The 23,199-nt window shown below is 45.5% G+C and overlaps 1 protein-coding gene across 1 annotated transcript in view; it reads right to left on the reverse strand.

Moving 5' to 3' along the window:
• Positions 1-23,199, reverse strand: part of UAP1L1 (UDP-N-acetylglucosamine pyrophosphorylase 1 like 1) — a 292,017-nt gene that overhangs the window by 23,517 nt on the left and 245,301 nt on the right. Inside the window, exon 8 of the mRNA XM_086921152.1 lies at positions 11,873-11,939. Within this exon, the coding sequence (XP_086777278.1) occupies positions 11,873-11,939 (67 nt within the window). The remainder of the gene's footprint in view (positions 1-11,872; positions 11,940-23,199) is intronic.

Below are 23,199 nucleotides of genomic sequence, written 5' to 3' on the forward strand. Positions count from 1 at the left end.
AGCAATGATTATTACTCTAATGGGCACTTTATTGATTTCTCCCAGGATTGAATGCTCAATTGTTGATTCCTCCACTGAATCCTATACAACTCTGATTTAATCAGGTATGCCCACCCTATATCGTCTACCCTCATAATCTCTGTGATGTGGTCACTTTTAAATATGATACATTTACCGAATATATTTATCTAACCCAGGTTGTTTGCCCCGCTACCCCTCTCGTCCTGATGAAGACCCTCTTGCAAGGATTTTACTGATACCTGCTCTACTTGGGTCGAAACGTCGACTTCTTCACCCCCTCCACACAGCCTCCTCCTACCCATAATTTGTGTATAGTATGGACAATGAGGCATGTGTTTTGTGAACGTTTATGTTGATTTATTATCTCTTTACTGCCTATCAGACATTGAATTGACACTACTGTTTGATGAATACGTGTTTTTATTCGCACTATCCCTCCTTACACTACCCTCGCGACTGCACGTCCTCCCTACCCCCAGGGGCACTTATACAACTGTTATTTGTTAATTTGGTTTTGATTACCTTCTCCTATAATGTGAATAAAACATTATAGATGTATTTATTTTCTCAATTGCTTTATTTCCAACAAATACTTTCTCCTTACTGGGACCCCCTCTCTTTAATGCTAGACACCCAGGTCCCAGTGACTTCATTGGGTTAACCCTCTTTCTTGATACTAGTCTTCGTAAGTGTGCGGCTACCACTGCTAGGCATTTGGTAAACACCCTTGGTGCTGTTGTGACCCTGAATGGGAGCCCTTTGATCTGGAAGTGCTGCCCATCCAGCACAAATCTGAGATATTTTCTGTGCGCTGTGTGGATAGGAATGTGAAAGTAGGCGTACTTGAAATCTAGAGTGACAAGAAAGTCGTTTTGTAACAGGAGCAGAAGGACTTGTTGGAGGGTGACCATATGAAAATGATCCGACTGTATGCAAATGTTTAGAGGTCTGAGGTGTAGAATAGGTCTTAGAGATCCGTCCTTCTTTGGGATTAAGAAATACAGGGAGTATACTCCTTTGTTTTGCTGATGCATTGGGACGATTTCTATTGCATTTTTGTGCAGGAGGGATATCACTTTCTGCCTGAGCAGTAACAAATGTTCCTGTGACATTGGATGCTGCCTGGGTGGTATGTTTGGGGGGGTGGATGTTAATTCTAGACAGTAACCTGACTGAATTATTTGAAACACCCACCTGTCTGATGTGATGTTTTCCCAGGCTGGTAAGTGTTGTTGTAGTCTTCCCCTGACAGGAGTGGAATGGGGCGGGGGAAGGGGAGGGGAGTCATTGGGCAGGGGTAGAGGCAGAGCGGGAGTTGTTGTTTTTACCTCTGCACTTATTGTTGTTACCTCTGTAACCACCCCTTTGGTAGCCCTTACTATAGGTGGATTGTGTGGGGGCTTTGTACGAGGTGGAAGGTGTGTCTGAACAGTATCCCCTGGTGGTGCCTCTGTAAGATGAGCGGCGAAATGAACGTCTGGGAGCCTGCGATTGCAGGGCTCCCATAGCTTTGGCTGCATTTGTATCCTTTTTCATCTTTTCAAGGGATACAGCTACATTGGGTCCGAATAAGTGTTGCTCATCGAAGGGTTGGTTAAGTATAGCACTTTGGACTTCAGGTTTGAACCCGGATATGCGTAGCTAGGCAATTCTACACAACAAAACACTGGTGTTAACTGCTCTGGAGGCAGTGTCTGCTGCATCAAGTGCACAACGAATGGAGGTGTTTGTAATATTTTTCCCTTCTTGGATAAGATCATTTGCTCTATCTTTGTACTTATCAGGGAGATGCTGGATTAACGATTTTAATTAGTCATAATGTGCCCTGTCCTATCTTGCCAATAATGCTTGTGTATTGGCAATACGCCACATGTTTTCTCCTTGAGACGCAGTTCTTTTCCCCGATGCGTCAAGGAGCTTAGACTCTTTATCTGGGGTGGGGGTTAGCTTCACCTGATGTTTGTGAATTTGCTCTTTTGTGTGCATTGGAAACCACAAGCGAGTCTAGTGGTACTGGGCCTTTAATATGTGCTGGGTCTGAAGGAGCAGCTTTATATTTCTTCTCTATTCGTGGGTTTATAACCCGAGTTCTAACTGGGTCTTTAAAGACTTCAGGAGCATGCTTAATCACTGCTTTAAGCATGGGTAAAATTGATGAGTTTTTTTGTGCATTATCAAAGGTATCCATTAGGAAGTCTTCATCTACAGGGTCTGTATGCATGTCCACCCCATGATACTGCGTAGCTCTGTGTACTAATTGATTGAAGCCCATAGTGTCTTCTGGTGGGGAAGGCCTTGAGGGGTATATGTCCTCCTCAGGAACATTTGGTATGTCTGGGGTGTTATAATCATCCCACGGGTCAGGTGAGGCTGGATGAATAGATGGATCATCAGCTTTATCCCCTATATCATCAGAGCTATCATCCCTGTTGTCATCATCTGGTATGATAGAGGATGTAGGGGAATGTTGTGGTAGGGGCACAGGTAGTGATGGCATAGGTGGAGGATAAGGGGAAGGAACTCTTAGAGGAGAGGTAGCCATGTCCTTTTTTGGATGAGGAGCCGGTGCAGGTGTATCTAGTGGTCGTTTTTTTAACTTAGAGTTAATTGACCAGTGATTGGATCTTTAACCATAGTCTTTTGTGCAGGGTCTGGGTGAAATAAGCCCTCTGCAGGAGGCCGATCTTGTGGTGCGGAGGGAGGTTCCGGTACCGAAGTAGCTTCTTTTGTTTTTTTGGCAATGTTTTTAACAGGAAAAGGAGGAGTCTTTTTCGGCTCCGATAGTTTTTTCGGTTCCGATGGTTTTTTCGGCTCTGATGATTTTCTTGGTTCCGGTGCATTTTCTGGATCCAATGGTTTTTTCAGTTCCGGTGGTCTTTTTGAATCCGAAGCGTGTTTGCTTGGTTCCGACCTGGGTTTCTGTGCCGAGGGATTAGCGGTAAGCTTCAGCGCCGATTGTTTAGATGCCGGCGTGGTAGGTAATAATGTCTTTTTCAGTGCCGGTAGGTGTGCGCCGGCACCGCGGGGAGGCTGACTCGCACCGAGTCGCCGGAAGGCTTAGCTAGCTTCTTAGCCAGGCCCGAAGGTGGGGCAGTAAAAGCAGTGTATCGGTGTGCACCCGAGCGTGAAGGTGTGACCGGAGCCTTCTTTGGATGTGTTGAGGAAGGGTCGGGGGTGACTGTCTTACTTACGATCCGCTGTGCTGGAGTGATGTCCTCGACTTTGGAATCTTCTGCCTCAGAGTTGCTGTCGACGCCATGTTGTTCTGGGACGTCGACGCCCTCTGCGAAGATGTCGTCTGGATTTAGAGCTGAAGATAAAGCCATTGTTCTCCTAGCTCTTCGGTCCCGGATCATCTTCTTGGAGCGGAAGGAGGCACAAGCGGAACAGTCTCTGGCCTTGTGCTCCGGGGAGAGGCAAAGGTTACACACCTCATGAAGGTCGGTGTGGGGAAAGTTCGACCCACATGGAGGACACTTTTTAAATGGCGTCCTTTCCATGAGCTGGAGTCGAGGCCTAGTTCGACCCGAAGGCCGTCATCGACGACCGGAATCGAAATCTTCGATGTTGAAGAGTAGCGTTGACTGGAAACGCGTTCTAAACTAAATTCTGGAAGCTGGTGAGGATTGCGCGTCGAAGGAAATCGGTTCCGACATGGAGCGCTGGAAACACATCCGAGCCCAGTGGCGGAAAAAAACAATCTGGGGATGGAGCCGATGCCCATTCGCAGTATGATCCAAAGGAGGAGTCACCTGTCCTGTGACTTCCAAAGACTTTTCTACAACAAAAGCAAACTGCAAACATCCGGGCCCAACACTAGGTGGCCATCTATGCACAGTGTGTAATCTGCAGCTCATATGCCTCGAACACATATTTCCCAAGGTCTCCAGCCTCTTGGATTCCCTGTCTGGTGGAGTGGTAGGGAATGTGCCAGGATTTCTTTTGGAAGTGGAGGCTTGGGCCACCAAGTGCTCCAAAATGGGGTGTTGGGTGAGGAGGCTGGGGTCCCCTGGGGAGGGCCATGGTGCTGGGCAATTGTCCTAATCACTGGAGCAGGTGTGCAGGGCTTGGACCAGGCCCCGAGTGAAGGCTTCATTAAAAGGGAAAAGCGGGTCAGAAGGGACTGCCGACTGAAGCAACTCCATCAAGATGTTAGTTTTGACAGCCACGGAGGCAAGTTAAAGGCCAAGGACCTCAACCGCCATCTTCACCGCCTTTGCAAATGAGGCCTCCTCTTCCGTAGCCACGTTAACAGGAAAGAATAGGTCGTATCTGGGGAAGAGTTCAGTCTACTGGCATCCGCCAAATTCTCACACCAGTCCTCAGTGACATTTAGGGGCTGGTGTTCTTCAGGGTCCAGTGGCCCCTCCCATTCTTTCCTAAGTCCCAACCCATAGGAATAGTGCATAGGCTCCAGGTTGAATGAAATGCCTCCAGTCTGTGTCAAATGATGCCTATCTGACTTCAGGTCGGAGTTTGGGATGAGAATAGGGGAAGTGCAAGCATCAGCAGTGGATCTAGTGCAGGCAGAGGTGGCTCAAAGGGGACCGATTCAGATTCGTCCAAAGATCCAAGGGGCCAGACTGGCATCGTGGGTGAACCCGCCAGCAGAAGACCAGTAGGGGAGGCTTACGGAGGTACGGAGAGGGTTCCGCAGGCTCAACCGCAGAGCCACAAATCGAATTCAAACGCTCCCTCATCTCATCAACTTGTTGTGCTTGTAGGACATACTCGAATGTCCAGAGGACTTCAAGGTAGATGATGAGCATTTGGAGTGGCTCCGCGCTCGATCCCGGGACCTTCTGCTCGACCCGGATCAAGACCGCTACAGCCCCCCATGTCAAGAAGCTTGAGGTACTGCTCCCTTAAGGCCTTGGGTTGCATAGTGCAACAACAGCCGCTGGTCTTGGTTTCGTGGTCACACTCAAGGCCCTAGAGGCAGATTAGATGTCAGTCGGTCACAAACATTTTCAGGTGATAGATGCCACAGGGCTTTAAACCACCCTTGCTTGTGGACATCCCTGCCAGTTCAAAATTGCCATTGCGCAGCTGCAATATGGCACTTGCTTTTTATCATTTGTAACAATTTGGATAGCCTGTGCGAAAATCTGCACATACTGCTTTAAAGTAAAAAACCAAGAAAATAAGATCCAAGGTTATCAATGCTGTTTTTGTTTTTAATAATAGTGTCAACAAGTCAATCTAAAAAATGCTACAAGGCTCCTCATCAGTTAGTTTTTTTTTTAATACTAGTCATGGCAATTTTATAAATAGTGCATTGTTGTGTGGTTTTGACTCTTACATGAAAGGCCACTTCCCCCACATTTTTGCTTTCTTTCAAAAGGATTCCCTTCCATTTCAAAAGCATGGTTTTACACTTCAGCGTAAACTGTCAAAATGGTTCGAGAAAAGGTATACTAAATGTTAGTTATAATGATATTTTAGGCCACAGGAGTAACGCTGAGGGAAGAGGTTCTTGGAAAAGGAAATAAAACAAAGCATGGTATGCTATGTTATTTAGTATTTACACATTTTCACTATCTCAAAAGTTGGTAACATAAGCGGTCAGATATGTACATTCCACATGTCAAAATAAAATGAGTAAAAAGATTCCTTATTGAAATAATAGTATTTCCCTATGGCACCCTCTACAGATTTTTAAGTTTAGCATACTTCCATACTGTCAGACAACATCCATGAAACTTTATTATATATATATAAAAACATAGCAAAGGCACTGTTCATTTTTTAGCTTCCAACTAAACCCAGAATTCCAGATTGCACACCAGGGAGAAGCATTGTTGTGATCTGTAGGTTGAATGCTAAGAACCAATGTCGGATGGTTTGAGCATCTTCCAAGATGGACATGGACCTCATCCCAAGTGAGCATCAGGCAGTGCCATTTACTTGAAGGAACATAGACTGGATATTCAGATCAAATATAAGTGCCTTTTATTTGTAGTTTGGATATTTGGGCTTGAGCCTCAAAAAATCCTTTTGGTGTTGCTGTGACAGAAAAGTCCCTCACATGGTACCAGACATGAACCCGTGCCCTAAGTGTCCTGGCATCAGTGGTTTCTGGATCCTTGATGCAAATTTCTGGTCATGGGCGAAAATGGATCATGCATGTGTACCATGACCTAGGCCTGTCTCACAGATTGCAATCTGGTTAGACCATACTTGGCACATCATGCACTACCTTCATAGTGGTAGAGTGCTATCACCCTTGCCAGAAGCGGAGTAGCACGAGAGCTATGGTGGCAGCACACCGTTTTTATAGTTGATTGACCAAGTAATATGACCATGACGTCTGGCCCGTTTTATAGGAATGGGCCATTCTGACCTACTCATGGGCGGTTCTGCGGCGGTTTGCTCAGCTCAACCTTGGCCTACACTAAGAGAGAGAAATGTTGGGTGCATCTCGTTGGCAGGCACATGAGCCAGTTTTGTAACAGTAAATGGAGACAGTGCATCTATGCCCAAGTCCACTGTGCTGGTATATATGTGAGCCAATGAGTGCTACAGTACACCGAGCTAGAGCTTGCATGTGGGAGTGCACCGCGCTAGTATGAACTTAAGCCGGTAAGTGCATGCATGTGGGAGTGCACTGCGCTGGTATGTGAGCCACTGTGTGCAACAGTACATGGAGGCAATCCATCATGTGTAAGTGCATAGCACTGAAGTGTACACATGCCTGGGAAGTGGTACAGTACATGAATGGCTACAAGCAAGTTCACGAGGAGAACTAAGGATGACTGAGTGCATGTCAGTTGCAAAAAGAACAATTGATGGACAGAATGCAGAACAATGTCATACATTCACCCCAGTACCGAGATCTGGGCCTAAATCCATCGTTGTTTTACTCACCATGCCATTCCAGTTTGGACCCTGTCATATGCAAATCAGTCTTGACCCTGTGCCCAATGGGAACAGTCCAGCCCGAACTGCCAGGCCAGGTCCTTCCTGGACTGGAAACAAGCATCCTAGGACCGGTTTCGGAGTTTCATCCCTCTTCAGCCAGGATAGCGTGATTCCAGTGGCATGGAGAGCACGGGACACACGTCTGAGCATACCCGTCCCACTCGGGGTGACAAATTCAAAAATAACTATTGATGGACAGAATGCAGAACAGTGTCATACATTCACCCCAGTACAGAGATCTGAGACTAAATCCATCGTTTTTTTGCTAAACTTGCCATTCCAGTTTGGACCCAGTCATATGCAAATCGGTCTTGACCCTGCGCCCAATGGGAACAGTCCAGCCCGAACTGCCAGGCCAGGTCCTCGCTGGACTGGAAACAAGCATCCTAGGACCGGTTTCAGACTTTCAGCCTTCATCAGCCAGGATAACTTGACTCCAGTGGCATGGAGAGCACAGGACCCCGTCCCACTCGGGGTGACAAATGCAAAAAGAACAATTGATGGACAGAATGCAGAACTATGTCATACATTCACCCTGGTCCTAGGATGCTTCTTTCCGGTCCAGGGAGGACCTGGCTTGGCAGTTAGGGCTGGATTGTTTCCATGAGGCACAGGGTAAAGACTGATTTGCATATGGCCAGGTCTAAACTGGGGTGGCATGGTGAGCAAAAGAATGATGGATTTAACCCAGATCTCTTGACTGGGGGTGAATGTGTTGATTTGTTCTGCAATCTGTCCATCAATTGTGTCTTTTGATGAGTGCATGTCAGTGGCACAGTGCACGAGGGCCTGCGTGTCCCAGGGCTTGCTCTAGTAAAATGAGGAGGCAGAGGAGCCTACTGACCCATCTGCCCCCGACAGATTTGTGAATTGCTTCATTTCTGAGAGCTGGTTGGGACACACACAGGAAAAAGGAAGAGCTAGACTCTTCAGTACTCTTTAACGGGCTCTTTGATTCTGAAAGAGGTCACTGGACAAAGGGGCCAGGAAACATCTGAGGAATGAGATGGGGCTGATGACAGAATGATAAAGAGCAGGACAGGGGCCTTTGTAATCTTTTGATGCACTCATCTCCGAAGCGGATATTCAGGTGTGATCCTCTCATTACTCCCATGGCCAGTGTTTTGGGATATCGAATTTGGAGAATCTCCTGCTGTGATAAGACTGCTTGCTGGAGGAAAAGCAAAACAGACACACCACCCAGGAGAATCAAGAACACTCGCCTGGAGCACCAGCTTCTGCCTGACCAGAGGACACTGAGGAGGGAGGGATCACCTGGAACGAGTGAGGTCTAATTGGGAACAAGCTGAGTGGAGGCTCTCTGCCATGTGTACTGTCGCACAGATTGGATAATCTGCCTTTGTGCACAGTCTGTGATCCCTGTATTCCAGGTGAGGTTCTGGTTTAGAATATGGGTAAGTTCACGGTGTAGAGCAGGCAGACCCGGAAGCTGAGGTCGGACCCGGGACCAGGGTTCAATTCCCGACGCGGCAGGGTCTTGAGCTCAAATGTCCACGGACTCGATAATTCTCGCTTCGGTGCCTGCTCTAGTCATGGGTTCTCACTCTGCAACTCTGGGCATTAAGCTTGCTTAATCTCCACAACGGCCCCCCTGCGGCGGGATGCCTGGCTTTCACCTTGGGGATGCCCTGTAGGGGCTATCTCACAGGGAAAAGCCAGGACGGGTTCCCAAGGCAAGCGCCGGGAAACCTCCGGGTAGCTGTGCGCTCAATAAATGCAATAATAATAATAATAATAATCTCTTCTGATGCAATGCTGAAGAAGAGAAAGGGCCTGACATCAAAGATAAAGGGCCGTCGCACGGTGTCCCGCTGTGGTCTAAAGGGGCCAAAATAAGGGCTCTTGCCCAGTGCAGAGCTGTGACTGGAGGAGGGCCTGCATTGCGCCATATCTATGTCTATGTATGAACTGGGGTGGTGTGGAGTGCAAATAAACTATGGATTTAGGCCCAGATCTCTGTACTGGGGTGAATGAATGACATTGTTTTGCATTCTGTCCATCAACTGTTGTTTTTGCATTTGTCACCCCGAGTGGGATGGGTATGCTCAGACGTGAGTCCCATGCTCTCCACACCACTGGAGTCAAGCTATCCTGGATATAGACGGCTGATAGCCAGAAACCGGTCCTAGGATGCTTGATTCCGGTCCAGGGAAGACATGCTTGGCAGTTCGGGCTGTACTGTTCCCATGAGGCACAGGGTCAGACTGATTTGCACATGGCTAGGTCTGAACTGGGGTGCTGTGGAGTGCAAAGAAACGATGGATTTAGGCCCAGATCTCTGTACTGGGGAGATGTAGGACATTGTTCTGCATTCTGTCCATCAAATGTTGTTTTTGCAGAATATGGGTAAGTCATCCCTTCTACCGCAATGCTGAAGAAGAGATGGGGCCTTGCCCTGTGCAGTGCTATGACCTGAGGAGGACCGTTACCATGTTTGTGTTGCCTGTGACCCCTGAATGCCAGGTGAGGGACACATCAAAGATAAAGGGCCGTCGCACGGTGTACCGCTGTGGGGCCAAAAGAGGGGCTCTTGCCCAGTGCAGAGCTGTGACTGGAGGAGGGCCTGCATTGCACCTTATCTATGTTGCAAACAATTCTGTATGCTAGGTGGGGGCCGCAGAAACCTAGCAGTGTGCAGCCTAAAGAGGCATCAAACAGCGTGCAACCATGAAGAAAGTGCAAGGGGTGATCCGCTGAGGTTACCGGTAGATCCACTGGCATCAAAGCACTGCAAGAGATCTTTATTTTCAGGGATAAAACCCATTGTGCATGCTAGAAAAAAACCTTGTTAACCCTACTAACTTTCTTTTATTAGAGCAGCTAACATTCCTGATTCTGGAAACTGCAAAATTTGAAGTGACTAGTAGTCCTTTGTCACCAGGGAGGTAATGCAAAACAGCAAAGGCAAAAGACATTTCACCAATATTGCATCATATAAGCAAATACTTAGAAGGCAACTCTCCAACTAGTAGCATTCCCCTTTGCTGACATCCCTTATACACATAGAACCAATCCACTCTTACGTCAACAGAGTGCCTGACAATTCAAAGCATTGCAGACTCCCCTCGCCCCAATCCCATGCTGAAAGCCATGTACACACATGGATGGGTGCCCACAAGCTTTTTTCGGTGGAAGCACATCTTCATAACAAAGCTCCCATCTGGAATAATGCAGGCATTTGCATAGGAGGGACCATGCTATACTGGGGTCCTTGGCACAGTGCTGGGATTCGGACTCAAACACACTTGATCTCTGGTGGTTAACCAAAGTCCTTTGAGATGCGACGGGACAAATTTGGCATGTCGCATATCCAACAATGGCGATATATATCATTAAGTCATTCTCTACGGAGGAAATGGGGTACCCAACCCTGGCCCATTTCCTGTTGTTCTCTTACCTCTACACTTGGTGTTAGTTGAAAGGCGCGGTCTGGACTATACAACCTTCCAATTTGTCATCTTTACTCTCACCCACAATCGGCCAGCCTCATGAAGACCTGGCAGTCTCACCTGACTGGACATACATTTTGGAGGCCTAGAATGAGGAGTCCGTGAGGCACGGACTAAACTCTGTCTTTTTAAGATCCTTCAGGGCTGCCACTGGACCCGGGCACAGCTCCAGGCTTGCTACCTCATTCTGGCTGTTGGCGATATGATCATGTGTCCTATGATATTGTCCATATTCTCCCATACTGTCCAACCATAAACCCCTTCTGGAGGTCAGGAGAGTCTACATTCTTGGAATCTATGGATTTGCCCTCGCCACTTCCAGACCCCCTAATTCTCCTCCATCATTTATCAGACATTTCCAAATTGACCTGTCCTGCTCGCCGATTGCTCGTCCCTGCCCTTACAGCTGACAAAATATGTATTTTGCGACATTGGGGCCCTCCACAATTGCAGTCATATGAGGAATGGCTTGCAGAGATGTACAAGACCGCATCAGATGAAAAAGTCATTAACAATTTAATGAACAAAAGAGATACTTTTCTTGTTATATGGTCTCTCCTTTTGCAAGATACCCCCCTCTTACCACATTGTTGATTAGACTCTTATGTCTTCCTCATTTTCATCACGGTACTCACAACCCCTCCCCTATCTTTATTCCCTGCTTTGTAGTTTCCATCTTTCTTCCCTTTTTTATCTCTGCCCTTCTTCCCGTTCTCTCTTTACCTTCTTCCTTCTATAGCTTATTCTCTCACCCGTCTTTTCCCTTTTCGATCTCTCTTAAATATTATACACAAGTACTTTTAGTGCACGTATCATAATCAACATTTATATATATCTCTATAGGGGTATAAGCTGGACTTTCATGTCCCTCTATTTGCTGTTATTTCTCAATATTTAAGTTTAACAATACAATAATAGATAAGGATAAAAACAAAAAACAGTTGGTACCTATTAGGCAAACATGCTGACAAACATGCTTTTCAATGCACGAACAAAACGCAAGATGTAAATGTTTGAAAGGTCATTGGTTGAGTTAGTATCTCTAAATAGCACAGACATGATTTTAATGCATACACTGTAACACATAAAGGTACAGAGCCAGAAAAAACAGGAAACACGAGCAAAATGAGGGGTATTGTACCTGTCCAGTCAAGAGATTAGCACAAAATCTAAATGACATTATTTGAGAGAGAAAAAAATGGCGGATGAGATGGAGGTCAAATTTTAAAAAGGGAGAACTGCTAACCTTGTTTAACAATAAGGGACTCACTAAGCCACAAAATAGAACTGAAAGTCTGCACTCTTCACAATAGATGTAAAATGTTAACCGAAGCGCTACAACAGAATCCCCATCCTAGAACAGGATATGTGTCTCCATAAATAGATCACAGTGGCAGCTTGAGGATCCATGAAACACAAAATGAGTCCATGTGTCTAAGTAAACTACATATCGCACTCACCTCTCCGAAGTAGGACACTAGTGGAGAAATCTCACAGACAGCTGGAGGATCTTCATTTTCAGATAAACTAGAAGAATTAAAACAGGTAAAACACAGGATATTTATGCATCAGAGGAGAGCATAACATTAAGAATATCATTTTTTGACAGACTTAAAAATAACACAACCCAGTTTCCTTTGATTATGTCGTTTCTTTCCCAGCTTGTACATTTGACAAGAGATTGGCTTTTCCTTTTCGTGCAAGTGCAGTTTCATAAGGGGTGGAACCACAGATTTTGAATGTGTGATTGTGAACCCTTTTGACAATCCTTGTCTACTTCCGTATTTGCCCAAATCTTATCCTCATAACAAATCACCATGTGCTGTCCGCACCCCACCACATAAAAAACATACATGCACTTCTCAACTTCCATCGAGGCACCTCAAAGTACTCTCCTGGAAGCATCTCAAACAGAACAATTTGCAACAATGTGATCTACAGAGAGGTGCAGACTTGGTACAAATGATCTTTCGTCCAAAGAGCAGCATACAGAACACTGGCACACATTGCAAGCTTCAGCCTCACAGGTCTCAACATCACTGTTTACTCAAACACTATACACATACTATACACCTCTTTATTTAAATTAAAACACAAGAAATGCCAACATTTTGTTTACTAAACACCGCAGTGAATAGCACATCCAGACATACAACAATAGACTGCTTTTCGCAAACAAACTCCTCGAACTTTCAAGGCCCAAAAGTGGTGGAGGAAACGTCTACCAACTTCCACCGACAACAAGGTATCCCTGAATTATAGCTGGATATTTCCCACAAGGTAACTATTTTTCATGAGCTGGATCAAATTGCTCAGTGAACTAATAAATCCACTACAGGAATGTATTGATCTCAAATTTGTAGGTTTGAAAACTGATGAGTCTATTAAGCCTTTATCTTGGTCAGGTGTCTTCCAATCTCTAAAGGTACACCAGTCATTATTCAGGGGCTGAATGAATCGGAGTGTGGCCAGACCAGTCACCAGAGGCTGAGATTAATTCAAGCATTCCTTCTATCACACTGTTGCAATAGAGTCCCTAAATGCGAACTGTATGCCTAAATGGGTCTCATGCTCCATGTGCCATAGGGGTCAAGCTCCAACCCAGTGATCTGGCCCAAGCAGGCGAAAATGGCCTGTGGTTGTTTGAATGCCTATTTATAGGGGACGTGGCCTGGCATTTCAGACTGTTTTTACTGGAGTAGGACTAACACTGAACTGCACATGGCTCATTCTGTTTAGAATGGCATACTAGGTGAGAAAAGATTGACTGGAACACAAGCAATCATTGAAGGCTGAAATTAAACAAAATCAGATTCAAAGAAATAGTTTATTAACATTTCCGATCTATATCCTCTGGCTGAACGTGTTGTACCTCATGTAAAAAGAAAAACATAGGTGTCGCCACAAAAATAAAATAAAATGCAAGACCTACTTAAAACAGTTGATGATACAAAGAAAGGTGTCACAGTTTTATTCTCAGCAACAGATTCTCAAAAATTTCATAAGGGAACATTCTCTGAATGTTTACCACTTTTACAGCCTGAGAAATATACAGGGGTCCCTACCTGTTTGGAGTGCTGCTCCTGCTTTTCGTTCTTCTCCGACCACTTCGCCACGCCTCGCGGCCCCTGCTCCGCGGGTGCCGCTCGTAGGCAAAGACTTTGGTATCTGTGGACTTAGCCCCCTGTCCCTCGACGTGCATTGTGCACCAACGCGCCTTCAGGAACCAACAGCTGACCACCAAGGGCAGAGGCGGGACTGCGAGGACCAGCGTGCCTAGCGGCGCGGATCGGCCGCAGCTGGTCCTCTTCCCGCCCCCTTCACTTGACCTCTTCCTAGATAAGCCGAGGTAACAACGCGCACGCGGGACGCGCGCGGGGCTAAGGCCGGGGCGAAGACCGGGCAAAGAGCAGGCCGTTTAAGGCCGTTCAAGGACGGCAGAGGACGGCCCTGGCCCTGAACCCCTGCATCTTCGCCCTTAATCCATCAGCAAGGTAGGCGGCACTGATTTCCAACTCTTCTATAAACATATAGTGGCCGCCTCCTAGCCCTATCACTTACCGCTTTTTTGAGGCCCCATTTTTGCATCTGGCCTAGCACCACAGATGTCAACTATGCGCAATAGAACTAGAAGCTGTACTAAAAAAGCCATGGGGGTAGCACAAGTGACTGGTCCTATAGATCTTTTCATCTCACGGGTGAATGAGACCATCGATAAAAGTATTGTATTGCTGGAAAAAAAGAGTCTCCCTGGACCTCATGAACGCTAAGCGCTCTTCCTTGGGCTCTCTCGCAAACGCAAATTCACCCTCCCAACAAGCCTTGAATAATTGTTCCCTACCCCTACCCTTGACTACCGCTGGCACAGTCACAGTACCGAATGCTGTTGATTTGTCAGTCACCCAATCTGACTCGGATCCGTCCTTTGTTGATCTTGAGGCTACCCCAGATCTAGAAGCCTGTCAGACATCTGAAGAGACGGAGCCAAGCCTAGATGGGCAAATGGATAAAGTAACACCTCCTGTACCTATCGACTCTGGGGGAAGGGTTATTATTCCTACAAAGGTAGCGTCCAAGACTAAGTCTAAGGAAAAACCCAAAGCTAAAGCCAGGAACCACAACTTGATATCGCCTACTCCGCACCTGGCGCCAGGCATACCCTGCTGGGTTGAAAACATGGTAACAGATCTCAAACAGGACCTCGAGGCCACAATAGCAGCACAAATAAAGCCTCTAATCTCCAAACTTGACAGACTCACGTCGCTAATAAATTCAAAATGGCCGAATAAGATGAATGGGCCTGGGTCTGTCCAGTCACAAGGGATTAAAGAAACGCTTCCCAAGCTTTCACCTTGCGTCAAGCTCCCTAAAGATGCATCTAACAAAGCAAAAATACCATCAGTCACCAAGGACTCAGCCGTACTACACTTGTCCCAAGCAGGGAATAATTCTGCTCAACCCCCACTCCTATCTACTCCGAAGGCGGTGGGTCTTACTTCGACCTTGCAACAATCAGCTGGTGGAAATAAAACTACCATCTTACAAGCGAAAGATCTCACAGGAAAGCCTACTAACCCTGCAGTTCCTCACTCTACAAACAAGCCCGAAGGCTCTAAGCCAAAGCAGGCACATTTTAAGTCAATTAGCCTGCCACCGGAAGTCTCTCCTTTTGTGGTTGTGCTGACAGACGTTCCCCCACTGAAGGAGGGAGTAAAAGAAACCTTTGTAGAGCTAAGAAACAAATGTGCCCAGTGGCTTCAACTACACAAACCTTTACCTAACAATATGAGTGGTGAAATTCTTACTGTGCGTAGAGGGGACTGGGTGGGCAGGAGTAAGAAAACAATACCAGGGGATGTAATCACAGTTAACTTTAGGGATATTGGGGCAGCCAGTTACATATGTAACACACCCAACAGTGGTCCTGCTACCCAAATCAACCCACTCCCCTTGTCTTACTTCCTTCCCATGCCGCCAAGACTAAATCCCCATCGGCTTACTTTTCCAAATAACAGAGGGCCTGTGTATCCCCCGCAACATACCACTAAACACTGGCAACAGCCATCACATTTCTCATCTTTATTCCCACACCATGCTAGCCTTCAGTGGCAACAACCTTTCCAGCACCCACCACCCCTATATCAGTCTGCTCAGCAGTGGCAGCAATCCCTTCAGGCCCCACTACCTGCTAACCACCAGTGGCAACAGCCATGGCAGGATTTGCCCCCTTCTTTTGACCCCTTATATTCACAATTCGCCCATCCAAATAGATACTGTGTGTTAGAGGAGGTAGATTGACTCAATTTTATGGAAGGTCCAGATACAAATCCCGCTACCACCAAAAACGATATGGAGGATGTTCCGCCAGCCACATCCTTCCCCATATGCCCCGAATCCCCAACAGTGACACCCCCAATATCACCTCCCCACATATTAACTAGGGATAGTGTAGACCCACCAAATTCTAAAAGTATTGTCATCCCCGACGGTGATCCAACACATGGCGAGATAAAAATCCTTAGTTGGAACCTCGCGGGGATCTCTAGAAAATTAGGCCTCCCGGAGTGGAACGTCCTGATTGACGCCCACAAGATTTGTGTATTCCAAGAGACCTGGATCACTGAGCCACTGCACCGTGTCGGGTTTGTCACATTTTTTACACCAGCTGTAAAACCTAAGGCAGGGAAGGGGCGGCCATCAGGGGGGCTTATCATCTGGGTAAGCATTTCGCTCAACTGTCGGATAACCATAAAGAAGGCAGGAAACCCAGATATCCTTGGTATCTCTCTATCGGGCCAACGTGGGGGACTACTTGTAGATCTCTACGATGTCTACGCTAGAGGTTTTAAAAATGGGTGCATTTCACCAACAGTAGCGGAGCTTGAGGCCCAACTAGGGGACCAGAGCGAACCTGGCCATATCATAATAGCAGGAGATTTTAACTGCACATATGAGCCACTCCCCCTAGAAGGAATACCTGATTTAGGAGAAGAGGACAGTAGGTGGGGTTTTCCCATCCTCTCTATTCCACCCATCAAGCACTGGACTCGCAGTGCAATACAGCTCAATGCACTTACCTTAGAGTTTGGATTAAGAGCAGTCAATGGCCGCACACGTTCTGATCAGATGGGTGCACCAACGTTCAACAGAGTTGGTCACTCCACAAGGATAGACTATATTCTGTTGGACCGGGGGCTCTGGAGTTCGGTCATCGATATGGTTGTTATTCCTACCATAGAGAGTGATCATAACTCACTTTCCTTAACCCTAATGAATTTCTGGTCCACTGGAGCGCCGCTAGCACCACCGAGCTGCCCACAGGAGATTACTGTCTCCTCTTGTGGAAGACGCCTTAAGTGGAATAAAATCTTGTGTAATACTGATAAACTGTCCACTATAGAAGAGGTGATTAAAGGCACACAAGATGAAATCAGCTCCATAGACTTACTTATGGCAGCAGATAAGGTAACAACTATCTATGAAGTAGCCATAAAAACTATAGGGGACCTTTTTTTGGTAAAAGGGACTATAGGGAAATCCAAACCTCTAACCAAACCCAAAGGCAGACATGACTGGTACTCTGCATCATGCAGAAAGGCCAAGGCACGTCTAATTGAGGCAGTTAAAGGGAAGTCCCCCTTATCAATTCAAATAGCTAGAAGGGAACATAAAAAGGTATTGTGGTTAGCCAAAAGGGAGTGGGAAGATGCCTACTGGCTAACCCTTAAAGAAGCCAGCTTGAAAAAAGACTCTAAATGTTTTTGGGACACTATAAGGGCACGTAACAGACCAGACAGTGATCTGCTAACCTGCAACATCCCAAGCCAGGTGTGGGAGGATCACTTCTCTAAACTCTACTCCTGTCACGATGGCTCCAACGGGAGAGGGCCTGTCATATCCCCGCCTACCACTAACTATGTATTTTGCCCCAGCGACTTCGACTTTACGCTAAAGGAAGTGGAATACGCAATAAGCTCTATTATTCCACAAAAAGCGGCCGGACCTGATGGGATTCCCGGGGATTTGCTAAAATCCGATAGCGCCAAATGGGGTAAATTGATTCACTCCCTCCTTGTTGCCATCTGCAGGGGTGCCCCTATTCCCTCATCGTGGAAGGGGGCGGAGGTGGTCCCCATCCATAAGAAAGGTTCGAGGGATGACCCATCTAACTATAGGCCGATCAGCTTGCTAGATACCAGCCAAAAAGTTGTCGGCAAAGTCCTGTTACTCAGAATCCTTAACTGGGTAGAAGAAAATAAAATCCTTTCCGACTTCCAGGCGGGTTTCAGAGTGGGCACTGGCACGATTGAGCAAGCATTCAGGCTCATGATGGTATATTGGAAGGTTGTGGTAATAGGCAAGGGCAGTCTTTATCTCGCATTTATCGATCTAAAGACTGCCTTTGACCTCGTACCTAGGGACCTATTATGGAAAGTACTGGCTGACATGGGGCTGCCACATTATCTACTATCCCTATTAGTCAGACTTCACCAGGACAGCTTTGCCCAAGTCAGGTGGGGCCCTGGAGGGGAAAAGCGGGCAGTATTCCGGTCGAGAGAGGAGTCCGCCAGGGATGTGTTCTGGCTCCCACCCTTTTCTCTCTCTACATCAATGGGGTGGTCGAGCATCTCCTCAAACATCCATCTGACGAGCCATCCCTGGCTGGCGAACGAATACCGACCCTCCTCTTCGCGGATGATACGCTTTTAATCTCGAAAACCCCAATGGGACTCCAGAGACTTTTGGACAATTTCCAATCATTTTGTACCGATCGAGGCCTGGTAATAAATACAAACAAAACGAAGTACCTTGTCCTCAATCCACCGAAACAACATGTGCGTTCCCCCACCCTAAACGCTGAGCTCTTGGAAAGGGTGAAAGTCTTCGATTACCTTGGGATACGCCTTTCGGACAAAATGGACTGGACGCCACACCTAGACAAAATGCTGTTGAGCCACAAAAGGATTACAGGCGCCATTTTGCGAGGGCAACGTTCCAGTACAACAAGGCCTATAGGAACAGCCCTTGAGATTTATACAGCTAAAGGTGTTAGCTCTGCCCTCTATGGAGCGGAACTTTGGGGCTTTTCGTCCACCGACGCTCTGCAAAGATCTGAGAACAAATTTTGCAGAGAAATAATGTCCCTTTCACAAGGCACCCCGACACTTCCCTTATTCATGGACCTTGGCTGTACCCAGATTGGCGAAATTGCGAAATTTCGCCCGTTACTACTATGGGCCCGTATTTGGCGGGTAGAAGAACTAAGTGGATATGCCAGAGGCCTTAAAGAAATTATGTCATCACCAAGCTGGTATAAAATCAAATGGCTAAAAGACATGAAAAGTCTATTAACTAAGTTGGGCCAACTTGAATCATGGCTAAGTAGAACTTCACCCCCAAAGCAAACACTTAAAAAGCTTTATTGGGACTGGATTTGTTCTCAAAGACACTCTAGCACATCCCTAGGCAGGCTAACAGAGGACTTTCTGATGTTCAAAGACTGTCCCAGGCGGGAACTATACCTGGATACAATTGGGAAACCCTTTGATAGGGCCTTGTATTTCAGATTTAGAACGGGAACCTTACCACTTAACACCTTCACTAAAAGATGGAAATCTTGTATAGAAATGTCTGATCTATGCCCATTGTGCCTTGCTAAACCGGAGACATTAGCACATTTTTTGTTTGTTTGCGGCGAGTATGCTACTCCAAGGAGGGTCTGGCTCAAAAACCTATGCCCGCAGCTGGGGACTAGGAGTCATGATGTGGCAATCAGGATACTTATTTCGGACAGTAACGTACCCTATGCTTGTGCCCTAGCAAAATTTCTATCATGGGCCTGGGCTATTCGAGCCAAAAAGCTAAAACAATCTGTTTAATTCTTTTTTAGAAAAATTTCTTAAACTGGAAATGCTGCTATAATTGTTTTACCTTTATAATCTAACAAACTAGCTGGCTATGTTTAACTAAACAAACATTTTTTGAAACTATTGCTTGGAACAGAGATATAGAATCTTTTTAAAATTGTACTTAACTGTAATTTTTTATACATTGATCTGCTTTTATGATAATGACTTTTATCGAAATAAAGCTTTTTGACTTGGACTTTGAAATATACATCAATTTAGATCTTGAAGATGCCTATGTCCAAGCACCCATTCGTTTTAATATTTGAAGTTCTGCAGCACTGCTAGTTAGCTGCTCTGCGGGCTAGATGCCAATCAGCTTCAAGGGTGTTTACCAAATGATTAGCAACTACTAAGCACACCTTCATAGAGTGGGACTAGAAGTTTAAACTTAAACCTAATACAACAGGCTAGAAGGTGCACAATCCAGGAGAAAGCATCTCAGCCAGTCTGCACCAGTACTCCATATACCATCAACATTTACCTGGTAGTATAAACAAACATGTTGGTAGACAGAGCCAAGTCACCTCAACTAAAGATGGATTCCGTAGAAAGTAAAATAGTTTTCGGTTTCTCAAAGTGACATGCCCACTTTGGGGTTCTGCCCTTTTGTATCTTCTGGAAACTGTAGTGTTTCCTGGGAATTGAAACTCTTTATCAACGCCTAGATAATCAATGGATTCAAGCTCACGAGAAATGGACAGATTCCTGCTGATGCCAAAAATGAAAGAGGATTTGAAAAATCAGACAAAAGAAATGATCAGGGTCATCTCCAGGTCCTACTACCTGGACCCAGCAGGGTTGAAAATGAATTCGTCGAAAGCTTCTGCACATCACTGCTGGAGCACAGAGTTGCAATTTGCACAATGGATTTTGTTTAGAATTCCAGTATCAAAGGGTTAAGTGTTAACTGCGCTCTATACTAATAGACTAGTCTTGGAGATCAGTATTTACCTGGATTAAAGAGTATAAAACTATGGATAGGAACTACATCACTCACAGGAAAAAGAAAAAGTCCTTCGGAAGCTGTCATACAGGCCCACCACATGAACAAGAGGCAGACTGTGTACAGGTACAATCAACACAAACTGGCAAGAGAAGCAAACCTATAATTGTTGTACCACCACCCATTCACCCTTCAGTGATATACCAGATGGGAGTATCAAATTATATAACCCCCCCAATATCACTGGCTTTGGTGAGTCAGACCTGGTTTATGTACGTATTGCAGATGTTTAGGCAATGTCAAAACTTATAATAACCAATAAAACCACCCACAGAAAGAGATACGGCCCTCATCAATATAAACAAATAACACTAATAAATTGCACAACCACAAATAAAAAATACCATTCAAAGAAAGCAAAGTGAGAAAGAATTAGTAATTTGCATTTCTTTCTAAAGGAGCCAACACAACATAAATTTGTTATGACAGAAAGCAGCAAGAAAGACTGGTCTAAGATTAATCTGCTCGAGTTTTGTTGTTTAAGGAGGTCACCAAAATATTACGTGTTCTTCCTTTTGTTTCCTCCAGTTTTGCATGCTTGTATTAAACGTGCACTGCTTTGAGGCATGTTATAGGTCTGATCTAATAATATACACTGTAGAGAATCTGGGAATAATACAATTATATTTGTTTTTTTGGCAGTGTTTAATTGTTTCGCCAATTGGTGAAATGGACTGACTTAAAGTGAGCCATTTGCCATGGGGACACTTGGCAGCTATGAATGCCCACACAACATGAACACCAGCTTAATATAGTCAGGCAAAGAGTGCAGAAAAGCAGTGGTGGGCATGATTTAAAGCATCACGTTTCAGAAGCAATAGAAGGCAGGGCTACAAATTAACCTTGTATTATTCAACATTTTAAAGGTTTCACAAGGTGCTATACTGCTGTGACGTTTGACCACCAATAATGTCATAATATTCAGTAAGGAGTAGGTGAATGGCCCACAAGTACCGCCAGGAATTTGTTGATTAAGACATTTGAATATAGCACTATTCCTTTTTTAATCAGACAGAGTCCAGACAGAACAAGTGTGAGAGGAAAAGAGATGTGAGAGGGTAATGAGATGCAAGTGTGAGTGACTGCAATACACACTTCCAATCAGAAGACATTACACACCCAGCATTATTTCTTTAAATATGTGCGTTATAACAACCACTGCTAAAAACAACGTGTTTTATAAACACTGGAAACGTACTGGTATTTTCTATTTTGGGGGTAAGGCAGCTGAATAAACACCGAAGAGCACGGATTTCAAAAGCTTTGGAAAACACTGAAATTCACAAAAGAAACCCACGGAAGAAATGACAGCCTACAAATTAGCCATTGAAAATGCTGATAGCACATCACAGACTGTCAAAGGGATACAGGAGTGTTTACCCTAACAACTTGTTCTCCCTCAGTGTAGTTATGTGGTTCCAGATATCCTAGGGAATGGGCTACTTTCAAGAGTGAGGATGGAAATGCTCTTGCAATACAAAGATAGCCTCAGTTTGAGCTAGAACAAACAGAAAATTGACTAAGTTGGTGGATGATGCATCAGTAATTTGATGCACCAAGTCTGGAGTAATCTAATGAGAGGAGCTTCACTTCATACCCTCAACCTGGACAAGTCAGCATTTATTAAAAACCTTCATCAAGACTTCATGAATGGCCTACTCGGGAAACGAAAACCGGCATTCAATGTTAGGAGAGCTCACAAGTTACACACACAACATTGATCTTAGGGTCATGAGACCGGTATTCAATGCTTTCTGACCAATTACAGGGTTTTGCTGAAGGTAACATCCCATTCTCCGAGCAAGTTATGGACATGAAAAAAAAGCTTCTAAAATTGCATTCTTGGCGATCCGCTGTTCAAAATGTACGAAGTCGCTAATCTGAAGCCCCTGAAGTACCTAAACAAGTAGAGGGATTGGCTACATCACTCTCATTCCAGGTTAACAATTTCTTCGTAGTCTATCACACAAACTATGTCAATCAATTAAATATTCAAGCTGGAGGAAAACGAACAGCATTATCCTTTTTTTTTGTTTAAATCTTTTTTTTATTGTTATTATTAACACATCAACACTGCATGACAAAAAAAAATCTTTTGTGTGCGTGATTCCCAATCTCGTTGAGGCAGTTACATTATATAGTGGCCAACACAGCAGGTATAGTGTGATATTTATCTAAGACACAAGATAAAATAATACCAACATTCCCCAACTCCCCTCTTTCCCCCCCTCCTGGTACTCTTAGTGCGAACTATATGCGTATCTATTGTACGAAGGTATCCTCAATCTATGTGTCTATTTTCGGTAGAGGGATCTATGCCGTATCTGTAAGTCGGAGGATGCCGAGGTATTTTGCGCAGGTAACCTCCCTGAATTCCATAGACAAAAGAGTAAGGAATGGTTTCCAAACTTCTCCGAAGGAGGAATCCGAATTTGCAAGAGTAGCAGTTATTCGTTCCATCCCCAAGATAAACCAGAGTCTGTGCAGCCATCCTAAATACGTAGGTGTTTGCGTCCCCCCCGTCAGCCAATATGTTCTAAAGCGCTGTGCCCAGGGCTAGTCCCATCCATCTTACTTTGCGGGACTTAAGTGGGTAGGTTAAGGGGTTAGGCAATCCCAGGACCCTGTATGCTGGAAACCGTGGAATCTGTGTGTCGAATTGTTTATCTATTTCATCTAGAATCCGGTTCAATAGGATGTCAGAGTGGGCTGTCCCATAGCAGGTGTAAGACTGTACCATTTGCCCCACATCCTTGCCAGCAAGTTGGGCTGCAATCAGGATTTCCCCCAGTTAAGGTGCACCGGTGTCAAATACCAATACGTGGCTATTTTAGTAGCTGTTTCAATACTGGATTTGTTGCGCGCTGTGTGCCTG

Source organism: Lissotriton vulgaris, chromosome 5 (genome assembly GCF_964263255.1).
Source record: "Lissotriton vulgaris chromosome 5, aLisVul1.2, whole genome shotgun sequence".
Classification (NCBI taxonomy): Eukaryota; Metazoa; Chordata; class Amphibia; order Caudata; family Salamandridae; genus Lissotriton; species Lissotriton vulgaris.